At 50.9% G+C, this 14,240-nt stretch overlaps 1 protein-coding gene across 3 annotated transcripts; it reads right to left on the bottom strand.

Annotated features, from left to right (window-relative positions):
• Positions 1–2,606: 2,606 nt before the first annotated feature.
• CABYR (calcium binding tyrosine-(Y)-phosphorylation regulated) lies at positions 2,607–13,742 on the bottom strand. 3 transcript variants are annotated; one of them, XM_014546158.1, is made up of 7 exons: positions 13,131–13,742; positions 11,857–12,033; positions 10,964–11,017; positions 7,374–8,446; positions 6,953–7,094; positions 4,278–4,875; positions 2,607–2,943 (listed from the first exon to the last, which is right to left on the bottom strand). In XM_014546158.1, exons 1-6 carry the CDS (start codon positions 13,318–13,320, stop codon positions 4,286–4,288), a joined length of 2,226 nt encoding a protein of 741 aa, XP_014401644.1. In that variant the 5' UTR covers positions 13,321–13,742; the 3' UTR covers positions 2,607–2,943; positions 4,278–4,285. The 3 variants fall into 3 exon arrangements, with proteins under 3 accessions (XP_014401644.1, XP_005874372.1, XP_014401643.1); XM_005874310.2 differs by lacking the exon at positions 6,953–7,094 and having other exon boundaries at positions 2,614–2,943; positions 8,105–8,446; positions 13,131–13,737; XM_014546157.1 differs by lacking the exons at positions 6,953–7,094; positions 13,131–13,742 and having other exon boundaries at positions 2,614–2,943; positions 8,105–8,446; positions 11,857–12,115.
• Positions 13,743–14,240: the final 498 nt, after the last annotated feature.

The raw sequence follows: 14,240 nt of genomic DNA on the forward strand, positions 1-14,240 counted from the left end.
GTCAGGGACTTGGGAAGGAGGAGCTCGTCTGTCGTTTTCCTAGGGAGCTACCGCTGGGAATGAATAAGTTGCAATTATTATTTATATAATAAAAGCCTAAGTAACCATTATGGTGGAACTACCAGAACGACCAGTCGCTATGATGCGCACTGACCACCAGGGGGCAGACGCTCAACACAGGAGCTGCCCCCTGATGGTCAATGTGCTTGCACAGGGGGAGTGCTGCTCAGCCAGAAGCTGGGCTTACAGCTGGTGAGTGCAGCAATGGTGGCAGGAGCCTCTCTCACCTCTGCAGCAGCGCTAAGGGGCAGCAAGCCAAATAGTAAGGAGCAGCAAGCAGGTGGGTGGTAAGGAGCGAGGGGTCCCAGACTGTAAGAGGGCACAGGCTTGGCTGAAGGATCCTCCTACACACACCAGTGCATGAATTTCATGCACCGGGCCTCTAGTTTGTATATGTTTGCATTGACTTCAGAGAGAGGAAGGGAGAGGGAGAGAGAAACATCAATGATGAGAATCGTGGATCAGCTGCCTCCTGCACGCCCCTCACTGGGGATTGAGCCTGCAACCCAGGCATGTGCCCTGACCTGACCGGGAATCAAACTGAACTCCTGGTTCATAGGCTGATGCTCAACCACTGCGCCACACCGGGTCCTGCTAGTTGTAATTACTTCTGTTTTCCTATCCATTTGTCTCTCTTCAGAGGCGAAGAGGAGGGGAGGGGAGGCAGCTGCACCTACACACACTGCCCTGGTGCAGCACCATGTCCAGAAGCAGGGGCGGGGCAGTGGGCAGCCATCATCACAGAAATGCCCATTACAGCCTCGTTTCCGATCAAGCCCTTTTCATGGCTTTTCCCAGAAGGCACCGTCCCCCTATACGTCAATACACCCCGCTTTTCCCTCCACCACGATCTGGCCCAGTAGTGTGCCTGGCAGCTACACTGCCCTCCCCGGGAAAGCCTGTCCTGCCCATGCCCTTTGAGGGCTTCCCTTTGAGGCTGGGGAGTCCTGGCTCGCAGGCCGCAGGCCACTGCCTCACCACCTCACCGCCTGCCTCACCTGCAGGTGGGGGCAGAACGCACCACCAGAGCGGGGCCACCTGGCATGGACATCGTTTTGAGCTGAAGACAATCCAGGCCTCGCAGACTCAGAGTGCTTTCCCTCCCCCTTGGCCACCTGAGGGATAGAGGCCTCTCCCAGGAGCGCTGCTGCGAGAGGCAGCTTCTTAGATCAGAGACTCACCTGCAGGGCCGAGCAGGGCCGGGCAGGGCCTGGCACCATCGCTCACCGCTTGGAAGCATCTGCTCACTGCTCTTCCTGTGGGTGATCTCCCTCCCTGCTGAAGCCCAGGACCCCACCCCCTTATCTAGCTCAGGGTGGCAGACAAGCCTGTCAGCCCATCTCTGTATGGGGCTCCAGTAGGTACAAAATTTGTTCTCGTTAGTCTGTCAATCAGCCAAAGAACCAAGAAGGGAAGAAGGAAGTTTCCTGCCCCTGTAAGCTCCAACCACTCCCCGCCCCGCCCCACAGCGCCGGTACTGCTGGCAGCTCCTCTCTGGGCGCAGGCTGGCTCGCACCGCTCTCACCTGCAGGTCCCCAGGTGGAGCGAACCAAACCCAGCGATTACCTTCCATGGGCCCTTCTCGACCTTACAGACCACCAGCATGAGTCCTGGCGCTTGTTTCTAGGCTTCACTCCCAGATGCCCCGACCGGTCCTCATGCTCCTACCGGTCACGCCATCCTAATACCCAGTGTGCACTTTGCTCTCAGAACACAGCACCTTCTAGTTGTTAGATGGGATGCCACTCGATTCATGAATCACTTCATAAAGCCAATTACATCTTCAAGTGCACTTGGTTGAATTTGGCTCTTTAACACTGTGATACGTGGTAAGAAAAAAGGTGCTATGTGCCATAAGCTGGACCTATTGTGCTTTGTTAGAAGGTTGTGCTGGGCACTGTTCTATGTTACATTTTACTGGGGTACTTTTCAGGTTGGAGTTGAAACTCTTTGAGAGGCCACTGAGAGGGAGGGCTGCTTAGCAGCTGGGACTTGAGGCCAGAGGGGATAGGCGGCCTTTCAGTAAGAGCGTAAGTGGCTTGATGAGGTGTCTCCAATCAGGGAACTGATAGAATTTACCACGAAGGGATTGCAATGTGTGCATTGGGGTAAGGAAGGAGTGACACAAAATTATTTACATTTTTTGGATAATGAGCCTGATCAGCGTGGCTTAGTGGTTGAGCATTGGCCTCTGGTCATATGTACCTGGTCAGGGCATATGCCCAGGTTATGGGCTCAAATCCCAGTGGGGGGGCGTGTAGGAGGCAGCCAATCAATGGTTCTTTCTCATCATTGATGTTTCTCTCTCCCCCTCTTCCTTCTTCCCTGAAATCAATAAAAATATATTTTTAAGAAATGTCCTTACAGCCCAGCCAGTGTGACTCAGTGGTTGAGTGTTGACCATGCACCAAGAGGTCACTGTTTCAATTCCATTGGGGCATGATGTTTCTCTCTCCCTTTCCTCTTTCTCTTTAAAAAAAAAAATTTTTTTTGAAAAACGTCCTTACAAAGAGGTCCTGGTGTGCTGCAGCCCAGGGCCAGAGAGCCAGCGGCACTTAGTAGGTGTTTCTCTGGGAAACAGGGCTATGGCAGGAGCTGCTTCATTTGGTGTGAATGCCAAATACAGAAATGCCAACGGGAACACGGACTAGGAAAACACTTGGGTGAGCACTTCTCTTTACAATGTCGACATGAGTTGGCAAATGCTATTATGTCACAAGTCTGAGAAAATGTAAGGCCTCTGTGTTCAGTTGCTTGTATGCCTCCTAAAGTAACAAAGAAGTGAGAGCACGAGGCATTATGCTGCATGAAGTTTACTGATACATTACGCGTGGTGGCAGACTCCACCTTGAACGTCGATTCAGACAGCCTCGTTTTCAGCATCTGTGAGGAATGATGTAAGGAGTGAATTTTTAAGTTCAATCACAAACCTGAACATGTGAAATGAGATCAGAAATGCAAGGAACACCCTCCTGCTGCCACTAAGCTCTTAACCTAATCGGTTTCCTGTGCGTTTGCACTGAATAGCCTAGCATTTCATGCTGAACACAGTGCATTTTAGTGGAGTTTGACAATTCCACTGCAAGCCTCAGATGGGATAAATAAGAACGCACACCGCTTTAGGCTGTATTAGTAACTGCAACTACCTCCTTAAACACAGACCTGCAGCTCCTGACCCTGTGAGTGAACCCAGCTGTTGTCCATCGGATGCTGAGCTCGAGCTCTTGCAGGCTGTACCTGAGCTCGTGGTGTTCAGGTGTAGCCAGCCCTGTAATAGGTACCCTCATCTCTCTGCTTCTAAGATGCCTCCTGGTTGTAACCCTTCCCCACGTGGCAGCCAGTGGGACCTATCACTGTCCTGGCTCCTCATTCGATCCAGACCTCCTTTCTGGGTGTGCAGGGGCTTCAGCTGCAGGCCCCTGACCTGTGGTGCCTTGAAGCTCTCCGGTTTCCTCGTGCACCTGCCATCTCACTGGGCCCTTGCAGGGCGGACACTCCCATCGCTCTCCAGCCCTAGGTCTGTCTGTGGCCTTTGCAGGGCTGGCTCCCTCAGCCTCAGGCAGCAGCTTATGAGCCTGATGGCGAGCCTGTATGGTGCCTTGTTCCTCAAACTGCTCAGCCCTCTGTACCGGTTCCCTGTTCGAGTTGCTCTTTAATATGCCCGTGGCGGGAGGGACTCGCACTGGCATTTTAAGTGACAGATAAAACCCGCATCTTCATGTAGGTCCACTCTGGCTCCTTAGCTCCCTCACGTTTCCAACCTGTCCTCTGCTGTGACTATTCTCTCTCTGAGGGAACAAGTCTGACCACACTGGCTGGGCACGCCATCACAACAATCTCCCAGCCCTGCCTGGCTCTCCAGCTGTCCCGAGGCTTGTCCCCACCCCAAAACACGCCCACTGGTAGATTCCCACCGAAGGCTGTCCTTTTAAAAAACAATCCATGCCCTTTTGGAGCGCCTTCCACGGGAGCTACACAGGCCAACAGGCATTCAGAGTGAGGGCGCTGAGGGCTGTGCCAGGCCCTGACCCTCGGTGGGCCGTTGGGTGCGTGCACTGCTGTGCCCCCATCAGTGGAGACCATCTCATTGAGTCAGAGAATACTCCAACTCTCTGCACATCTCAATTCAATTCAATGTTTTAAGAATTCTCAGTCTCCAGGTCAACAAATGAGAGTGCTGAAAACCAAGTGTGCGAAGGCCCACTGTGGGGGATTACCTGTGGCATTAGGGTTCTGCTCTGCGGACATTGGCAGTAGTCAGGGTTATCTCTCCAGCAATACCATAACTTCCAAAGGGGGTACGTTTGTCACCAGATCCTGAACACTTTTTGGCTACATCTTCTACCGGGATAGCGAGAGAAAGGAAAACTGGGCTCTGTGGCCGGGGACCTTCTTGTCCACTGGAAGGAGGACTAGCACTCTGGGCATGTCGGGGGAGTTTCTGGAATTTCTGATCTGCAGGAACGGCAATGGGCACTTGGACTGTCGCGTATCTCTTCAGGGTATCTGGCTGGGACACGACCGTGTGCCCGGGAAGCGGCTTCCAGTCCTGCGCTTCCTGGACATTGGCGCCTACTAGGATAAAAGGCGGGGCACTGGCCTTCTTGCTGTCGTCCATCATCACATAAGTTGGAGAAGTGACTTTCGGTGGACTCTGCAGATCCTTAGCATTAGGTAAATAGAGGGTGGCCTGGGGGAAAGGCCCAGGTGCAGGTGGCGGTGATGGGCGGCTTGGTTGATTCATATCAGTTAGACAGTAAAGGGTCCACGTGTTAGAATATGGTGGTGGCTGTCCTGCTTCGCTTGTTGCTATTGCTATAAAACAAAAATTTGCAGGTGTTAAAGGTTTGGTCTCTGTATCAGGCGCTATGCACAGAACTATCTTTGTAAATGTTTTACGAATAGATGAACAGCTGTAGTAACATGTGCCATAAAGCATGCTAGAGAGAGGGCTCCGTAAATTGTGTTTGGCAGCATGAAGGGAGTCTCCACAGCAGGAGGCGGAGCAGGGCTGCGAGGGCACGTGGGGGTACCGGCTGTGAGGAAAGCGGCCCCTTCCAAGTGGCTGTTTCCAGGGGCTTCAGCTGCAGACGTGGCTGCCTCAGGGCCCTCGAGGGGAAATGGGACTGAGAGAATCCACTGGACAGTGGGTTAAGCCACTGAGAAAAGATGACTGCATCTGCATAATAATTTTTTCTTGACTAAAAAATCTGAGCCGGCATGGCTCAGTGGTTGCGCATCAACCTATGAACCCGGAGGTCACAGTTCAATTCCCAGTGAGGGCACATGCCTAGGTTAGGGCTCTATCCCCAGTGTGGGGTGTTTCTCATCACAGACGTTTCCATCTCTCTCCCACTCTCCCTTCCTCTTTCTGAAATCAATAAAAATGTTTAAAAAAAAAAAAGTCTGCACGAGGTGTCGTCGTCTTTTGGTCACATAATCCAGTATCTCTGCCTTTTCACAGGCACCCTTCTCTCCCGTTAACCTGTCACTCAATCTAGGACTCCAACCCCGGGGAGCAAGGCTTGAACCCACAAATCCTCGCGGGCATAGGCTGGTCAGTCCCACAGGTTCTTTAAGGAAAGAGGCCTGGGTGTGCTGTCCACCTGCTTCTGCCAAGGACTAGCTAATGGGGTCGACTCACCGACAGACAGCGCTGAGTCCTGGGAGCTGGGCGGAGGGGAGGCTCCTGAGGGGAGAGCTGCCTGGCCCGGGTGTGGGAGGCTCACCTGCGGGCACTGTCCCTGTGTCCCTGGTGCAGCTTCTCTTCCCCAGAAAACACCTCCACTGTGCACAGGGTCACGCTGGTGTGTCTCCCACAGCTTCCGACCTTTGCTACTTCCCGGAGCTCATTTGAAACACACATCAGCCACGTCTTCGGTGCTTTGTTCAAGAGCCCTGGGCGACCACGGGGAAGAGCCCAGCACCTGAGAGCAGTGCCTCGGTGTGGAGTGCTGCTCGCGCCACAGGTGCGCTGCCTCCCGTGGCCACTCCAGCCCTGGCCACTGCCTTCCCAGCTGTGCAGAGTCCCTGTCATGCTGCCAGACAGAATTTAGGTCTAAACACCTGCTTTGTAAGCCATCATTTGGCTCTGGTAAGAGTCAACGTTGAGAGTCTGCAAAAGGCATGGAGAGGCTGGCTCCTGCTCATCCCGTCCACCCAATAGGGCGACAGGCCCTGACCGTGTGTGGACGCGCAGGAGGGAGCTGACCCAATGCCACCATCAGATGAGCTGGAGGCCAGGCGGGTCTGTGTCCAGGGAAGCAGTGGCTCCCGCAGGCGAAGGCAGGTATGGGCTCTGTGAGGACGCTGAGAAGGGAGCCGTGCCCACTGCTCAGTGCCACCTGTCCTTCCGCTGCTGCCGCCTCCCTGCTCTCCTGGGGACAGAGCCCAACCTAACCTGTCTTCCCTCCACGGCAGGAAGAACCAGGGCTCAGTCCAGCTCCCCAAACCTGGCTGCAGAGTCTCAGACGCGGGGCGAGAGCAGAGGCGAACACACCACCATGTCTTCCACGTGCAATGCCACAGCCCAGGGAAGTGCACGGCTGCCGTGGGACCTTACCCTCCGAGCACGAGGTCAGGTGCCCCCGAGTACAGGGCCACAGGGCCATCCATGGGCACAGTCGACAGGCTCCGGTCCACTCCAATCTGTTCCGGGGGAGGCCACGCAGATGCTGAGGACCAAGGTCAGGCCCATTTCATGTCCCTCCAAAATCGCTCCGAAGAGTAATGTCTCCACACAGCAGCACCTTTCCGTGGATTTGGCATTTTAAAAACTATTTAAAATGAAGTCTGACCAATCTGCAGGGGCCCTTCCTAGACGGTTACCTGAAATACGACGCTGCCTGAAACGTGACTCCAGGCTATGTCTAAGGTGGTATCTATTTCTTACCTGGCTCCATCAAACCTGGTGCAGGTGCTGCCTCCCCTTCGGGTTCGATCTCTGGCGTTACTGAGGCACCTGAGTGCAAGGCTTCGGCAGCTTCCCCAGAGCCCACGGGTCTGACCTCTGCCTCCGGGGGGGCGGAGTCTTCCTCCTGCCTGGCTTGGGCAGCTTCCCCAGAGCCCCTGGGTCTGACCTCTGCCTCCGGGGGGGCGGAGTCTTCCTCCTGCCTGGCTTGGGCAGCTTCCCCAGAGCCCCTGGGTCTGACCTCTGCCTCCGTGGGGGCGGAGTCTTCCTTCTGCCAGGCTTGGGCAGCTTCCCCAGAGCCCCTGGGTCTGACCTCTGCCTCCGGGAGGGCGGAGTCTTCCTCCTGCCTGGCTTGGGCAGCTTCCCCAGAGCCCACAGGTCTGACCTCCGCCTCCGGGGGGGCCGAGTTCTCCTCCTGCCCGGGAACTAGCGCAATGATCTCCACTTCAAGATGCAGAGATCTCTGAGAGCCTATGGCCTGGGCGGCGCCCTCTGGGTTCAGGGACTGTGCAAGCAGGCCTTTCAGAGAGGTGTCGGAGATCAGAATGGTTGCTTCTGCCTCCACCTGCACGGAGGGATGGTTTGCATCCTCCAATGGGGCAAGTTTTGCAGAACCCTCAGCTTTTTCAGGCCCGCCCGAGACTCTCTTGTCTATAAGAATGGCACTCTCTGGTGGTGACTGCTCAATCTCTTTAAGACTAACAATGTGATCGGAAAAAGCGATAACTACTTCTTCTGATGTTCGCTCCATATGAGTAACTGCTTCAATCACAGGCTTGTCGTTAAAGATAGATGAGATATGAGGGGTGGCCTTCCCCCCAGTGCCAGCCTGCCAGGACCCCCGAGGAGCTTGATCAAAGGCAGGGAGGTCTTGTTCATCCTGCAAGGGGGGTGAGGGAGCCGTTGCTGGTTCAGCCTGATCGTCTGTAGGCTTAGACCCCAAAGCTACATGGACAGAGGAGTGGCTTGCCACCTGCACTGCTACCCTCTCTCCAGAATTTGCAACAGAAGTGGTCACCACAGTGTCTTCAGCAACCTCTGAAGTCAGCACCTCGTTGGCAAAAACAGGCAAACTTGTTGCCACATCCACCATTAAAACTTCAGACTGATCAGAATGAGTAGATGAAACGTTACCTAACATCTGAGCAGCAAACTGAGCGGGGTCGGCGGGGACATAGGCAAACTCTGGTGGGATGTCAGCCGGGGATGGTGACGAGGTGGGGGTAGTCTTGGGGGTGCATGGCTTGGGTGGACGGACTGCCTTGCTTGTGTCCTCCGGCGCTGGCTGCTGCTCAGCATACACGGACGGGAACTGCGTGGTCTTGTGGATGAACTGGGGTCCGAAGATGTGGTCCTCCTCCGTGTCCGTGGACTTCTCCACCCGGGTCGGCTCTTTGGGAACGGCAGCTGCTTCTTCTGGTTCTTTTATGAACTCTGGCTTCTTCTCTTCTGTCCTTTCTTCGCACCATTTCTCAACTGAAATAGCAGCCGGGGTTAGTAAGCGTACATCCCCAATGACACACATTAAAGAAGCAGCGACAGGCTAAACATTCACACGTCAATTCTATACACACGAGTACAGAAGAGCTTTGTTTTTACATCATCTGCAATGTAGTGGGGAAAGGAATGTGACTACCCTGCTCTGCCCACTTCAAGACTCTCCCTCCGTCCATCTCCTGAAAAGTGAGTGATTCAGGTGGCATGACAACCAAGTCAACCAGCTGCCAACTCAGCTGGTCAGCACCTAAGGAAAGACACTAATGCTGCCTGGATATGAGGAAGCTGGAACCTCGGTGGGAACAGCTGCCGATCCAACTGCCACACACAACCAGGGCGGGGACAGACTTCCCCCAGCCAGGAACACCCAGCCTTCCGCTGGTTTATGGAATGCCTTCCATTGTAATAAAGGCATTCCTCACATTAAAGAAACTGGCGTCTAAAGTTTAACGTAATGAACTGGAAACCCGGGACTACAGTATGTTTTTCTATTAGCAAACAACATCTATTCCTACCTAAAAGCAGTAGCCCCTGCTGGTGAGCTGGGGTAATGCAGCCAGTCCCCCTGACCCCGACAAAAAAGGAGCAAAAAAGAGATTTCTGGATCCCTGGGTGTACCCTCAGCAAGAGGGAAATTCCAGGAACGTCAAGGCAGCTGATGACCTAGAAACTCCTACAGCTGGACAACTGTAAGGTTGTTTCTGCTTGTCACCCACACGCCTGTGTGACCACCTGAACTGTAACTACTTACTTCACCGGTAAAGCCTCTCTGCCTCTCCCTAATATTAGAATGAAACCTCTAGGACCCATCCTCTCATTGCTCATTTACTGAATTCATTATCTTAAGACTTAGGACGACTAGGAAAGATGGCCAGTGACAACAAACTTGTTTCCTAATTGTCTTCCAGCCTGGACTGCAGTTACACTACTGAGGTGGGGGAGGAGGGAGGTGGTTAAGCTTTTCTTTATAAAAAGGATCTTCCAAGGAGAGTGTTTATGCAGCTTTCCTATATATTTTAATGTAGTTGAGTCTTTTTTTACTACAAAACCAATTCTCTTTGATTTGCTGTGCTTCCCTCAAGACAAATCCTCGGAGACCTGCTGGAGAGGGTTTGAGTCACAGCTCATACACTGTTGTAAGTCTCACTGTACCAAATGGCTTGCAATATACACTGAGTGGCCAGATTATTATGACCACCTGACATTTCTAGGCAAATTAGCTATAATTTCACGCTGAAGTTGCTAGAGGGCCAGACCATTATAAAGAGGGAAGCAGGTTGTTTACCACGACAGTAGAAGTTATTTTTTTCTGAAGATATGGGTAAACAACGCAGTTTAACAGCCTTTGAACGTGGGATATATATACACTAGGTGGCCAGATTATTATGGCCACCTGACGTTTGTAGGCAAATTAGCCGTACACTGCATCGTATGGGATATGGAAGCCGAAGGCCTGTTCGAACACCTTTGCTGTTACCAAGATAAAACGTCTCTACTTCGCACAGGAACACAAGGATTGGACAGTCGAGCACTGGAAAAAAAGTCATGTGGTCTTGATGAATCACGTTTCCAGTTGCATCATGCAGATGGCAGAGAGAATTTAGCGGAAACAGCATGAAAGCATGCACTCCACATGCATGAGTACAACCCTTCAAGCTGGTGGGGGCAGTGTTATGGTTTGGGGCATGTTTTCCTGGCGTGATTTGGGCCCTTTAATTCGTGTGAAACAACGTCTGAATAGCACAACATACCTAAGTATCATTGCTGATCAAGTTCATCCTATCATGTTGCTGGTGTATCCCAATGGAGATGGCTTCTTCCAACAAGACAATGCGCCCTGCCACGTTGCTTGTATTGTGCAGGAGTGGTTTCAAGAACATGAGGGAGACTTTACCTTGCTTATGTGGTCCCCACAATCACCAGATCTCAATCCAATTGAGCATTTGTGGGACGAAGTTAAAAGCCATCAGGCAGCTGGTTCTACAACCATCAAATATCACAGAACTGGACAGTGCTATTCATCGGGCATGGTGTCAGATTCCTCGCATCACCTTTCAACATCTTGTGGAGTCAATTCCAAGAAGAATCGCCCCAGTATTGAAGGCAAAAGGTGGCCCAACGAAGTATTGATGGGGGGTGTCATAATAATCTGGCCGGAAAGTGTGTGTGTGTGTGTGTGTGTGTGTGTGTGTGTGTGTGTATATACACACATATATATATGCCACGTTCAAAGGTTGTTAAATCGCGTTGTTTACACTCAGTGTACGTTTCCTACTTTTGCCTTTTTAAGATTGAGAACCTTCCAAAATGTCAGTCCTAGATTTAATAAATAAACCTAATCCAATAATAAAAAATAAAGCATCAGTTTATTTCAACATAAAGTGCGATTATTTAGAGAGAAAACGTTTGTGGGCATCTTAAGTTTGAATGTGTGCTATTGCTAATGCAATAACTTATTACTAATATTATTGTGCTATTACCACTTGTGGTACTTACATTTAATCTGATGAAATTGTCTAACCAGATCTTTTATATCCAGAGGAATGTTCCCTGAAGAAATAAATACAGGAAATCAGAAACAAAAAATTCCCCAACTTAAATGCTTTTTTGCAGAAACAAATATATAATCCTATATAATAAAGGCTAATATGCAAGTCAACTGAACAGCAGAATGACTGGTCGCTATGATGTGCACTGACCACCAGGGGGCAGATGCTCAACGTAGGACAGTGATGGCGAACCTTTTGAGCTCGGCGCGTCAGCATTTTGAAAAACCCTAACTTAACTCTGGTGCCGTGTCACATACAGAAACTTTTTGATATTTGCAACCATAGTAAAACACTTATATTTCTGACATTTATTTTATATATTTAAATGCCATTTACCAAAGAAAAATCAACCAAAAAAATGAGTTCACGTGTCACTTCTGACATGCATGTCATAGGTTTGCCATCACTGACGTAGGAGCTGCCCCCTGGTGGTCAGTGAGCTCCCATAGGGGGAGCGCCGCTCAGCCAGACACCCGGCTCATGGCTGGGAGTGCTGAGGCAGTGGCGGGAGCCTCTCCTGCCTCTGCGGCAGCACTAAGGATGAGTGACTGACAGCTTAGGCCCACTCTCCACGAGCGGGCCTAAGCCATCAGTCGGACATCCCCTGAGGGCTCCTGAACTTCAAGAGGGTGCAGGCTGGGCTGAGGGACCCTCCGAGTGCATGAATTTCATGCACCGGGCCTCTAGTCTATGATATATCTGTCATATTAATAAAAGCATTCCTCAATTTAAAGAAACTGTGTATAAAGTTTTAACTCAATGAATTAGAAAACTAGAATTATAGGATGTTTTTGTATTAGGAAATATCATCTATTCCAACCTAAATATGGTAGCACCTGCCTTCTCTAAACACAATAAGTTCTTTGAAATAAAATGCTGCAAACTGGGTGATGTTGGGTGGATTGGTCTTGAGGACGGCTCTGCTGACTCCCTCGAGCAGCGTCTTGAGGCCGTAAGGTACAACAAGTCTGGGCTTTGTAGAGAACATCTTGGCAGGATGTCTGTATGTAATCTCAACTAGAGCGAAGAAAAACAAAGTCGGACAGTTTATTAGTGCTCCTTCAGGTATTTCTTACGAGTTAACGATAGTTTCTAAGATCAAATCTATCTCCATTAAGATTATTAACTTTAGTTCTAATCTCTCAGTATTTATTCTGGAAAAACGGGCTAATTCTTATGGTAGTTTTTAAAAAAATCAAGTTACCAATAGCTTTTCATGTGCAGGTGAGCAATTTAGTGCTGTTGATAGAAACCCCTAGGGGCAGTCCTGCCAGGAGCTCCAGGATGATATTAAACACAAAGAACAAACAAACAAAAAACCCAAATGAAACCTGTTTCTGTAAAATTCAGTAAATATTTTGTGCAAGAAAATTTCAAGAGAAAGATATTAAGCTCATTTATCTGTATCCAATCATCCTTCCAAACCACATGGGCACTGGCTTTTCTGAACATTCAGGGTTATAAAGCAGGGTTTCTACAAGAAACCATCTGCCTTAGTTTTAATTCTCATCTGAGAGGATGTTTTATTTTAGAGAGAAAGAGAGGGAGGGAAGAGGATGGAATTGGGAGGGGGGGGCGGGAAGAGAAACGATGTGAGAACCATCAATCAGTTGCCCCCCATACTCCTCCAAACTGGGGACTGGAGATAGAATCTGTAGCCCAGGTATGTGACCTGGTTGGGAAATTGAACCCAAAACCATTTGGTGTATGGGATGACACTCCAACCAACTGAGCCACCTGGCCAGGACAAGACACCCCCACCCACCCCCTCATTTTTCTAAATATATCCCCAGGCACATTGATCATATTTAAGAATACATATTTTAGCTTTAAATTAAATTATTTTTAATCCTCACCTGAGGATATTTTTCCATTGCTTCCCCCCCCCCCCCCACAGAGTGGAGGGGGAGAGAGAAAGAGAGAGGATCATCAATGTGAGCGCGCCAGATCAGCTGGTTGTCTCCCACACATGCCCCCAGGGTACGGGGAGGGAGACAACCACAACCCTTCAGTGCTTGGGCCTACACTCACTTAGCAATACGGGCCAGGGCGAAACTTCGCTTTTTAAAACAGTCAGCATGGGCATAAGTTACATGCGGTATCACACCACTCACCAGCCTGTGCACCTTTCTTCTCTCTCTCCTCCCTCAGCCTCTGTCCCGGCTTCTGCTCTCCCCCTCTCCCACCTTCTTGATTGTAAGTGGTGCCACGGGCGCTGCACCTGTAACCTGCAGTTCTCAGAGCTGCAGTGGTGGCCACCGAGGTATCAGCGTGTGTGTACATTCTGTCATTCTGAAGAAACATTTACGGAAGCTTACAAATACACATAAAGAACAAAATTAACAAGGACGTCCGTCCGGATGAAAACAGTATGGGGCTACAGGTCAGGCTAGGATGCCAGGACAAGGGTGTCGGGTCAGCCCAGCCACGGGCGGCCATTCCAAACACAACACAGCTGGTCAGCGGTGCGGTTTCCCAAGATAAAAAGCAAGAGGGCACTTGGGAGAACCCCAGCCATTCTGGAGCTGGGGGTCCTCGGCAGAGGGGAGCTGTGACAGGCGGGCGTCCCCCACATCCCCCCAGGAAGTGACGAGTCACAGGGGTTCAGAGGCAGTTGAGTTGCAGTAGTGACACAGGTGCTGACCTCTAACCGTCAAAGCAAAATGCTATTTAGCAGCACGTTTCCTGACCCGGGTGTCGCCCCTGCCAGTTGCAGGTTTGATCCCGTCTGGGCATGTGGGGGAGGCAACCGATCAATGTCTGTCTGTCTGTCTCTCTCTCTCTCTCCCTGCCTCTCTCAAGTCAATCAAAACATGTCCTTTGGTAATGATTTTTTTTTAATTAAAAAAATTTTTTTTAAAGAAAAGCACATTTCATCTTCCCAAAGGTCAGGAAAAAAATAATTCAGGATCGGCCAAAGCAAACCCTTTGGGAATATGAGTAAGTGTATCGAGTCCCCTCATGAAAACTTACTACCAGAACCTCCTGCAGCAGGAGCTTGGCTGAATTACACCAGCTTTAGAAGCAGGAGGGCCGCCCTGGCCGTGTGGCTCAGTGGATAGAGCATCCGCCTGTGGATTGAAGGGTCCTTGGTTTCAATTCCAGTCAAGGGCACAGGCCCGGGTTGCAGGTTTGATCCCGTGTGGGGCGTGCAGGAGGCAGCCGATCAATGATTCTCTCTCATCATGATGTTTCTATCTCTCTCTCCCTCTCCCATCTTCTCT

The sequence above is a fragment of the Myotis brandtii genome, unplaced genomic scaffold (assembly GCF_000412655.1).
Source record: "Myotis brandtii unplaced genomic scaffold, ASM41265v1 scaffold433, whole genome shotgun sequence".
NCBI classification, from domain to species: domain Eukaryota; kingdom Metazoa; phylum Chordata; class Mammalia; order Chiroptera; family Vespertilionidae; genus Myotis; species Myotis brandtii.

Excerpts from the sequence above, each read along its gene's own strand:
- CABYR (XM_014546158.1), bottom strand. The coding sequence starts at position 13,320 with ATGTTTCTTCAGAATGACAGAATGTACACACACGCTGATACCTCGGTG. Across the intron at positions 12,034-13,130 it reads GAAGAAAGGTGCACAGGCTG|TTGAGATTACATACAGACAT; the intron begins GTGAGTGGTGTG and ends TCTTCGCTCTAG. Across the intron at positions 11,018-11,856 it reads ACTTATTGTGTTTAGAGAAG|GGAACATTCCTCTGGATATA; the intron begins GCAGGTGCTACC and ends TTATTTCTTCAG.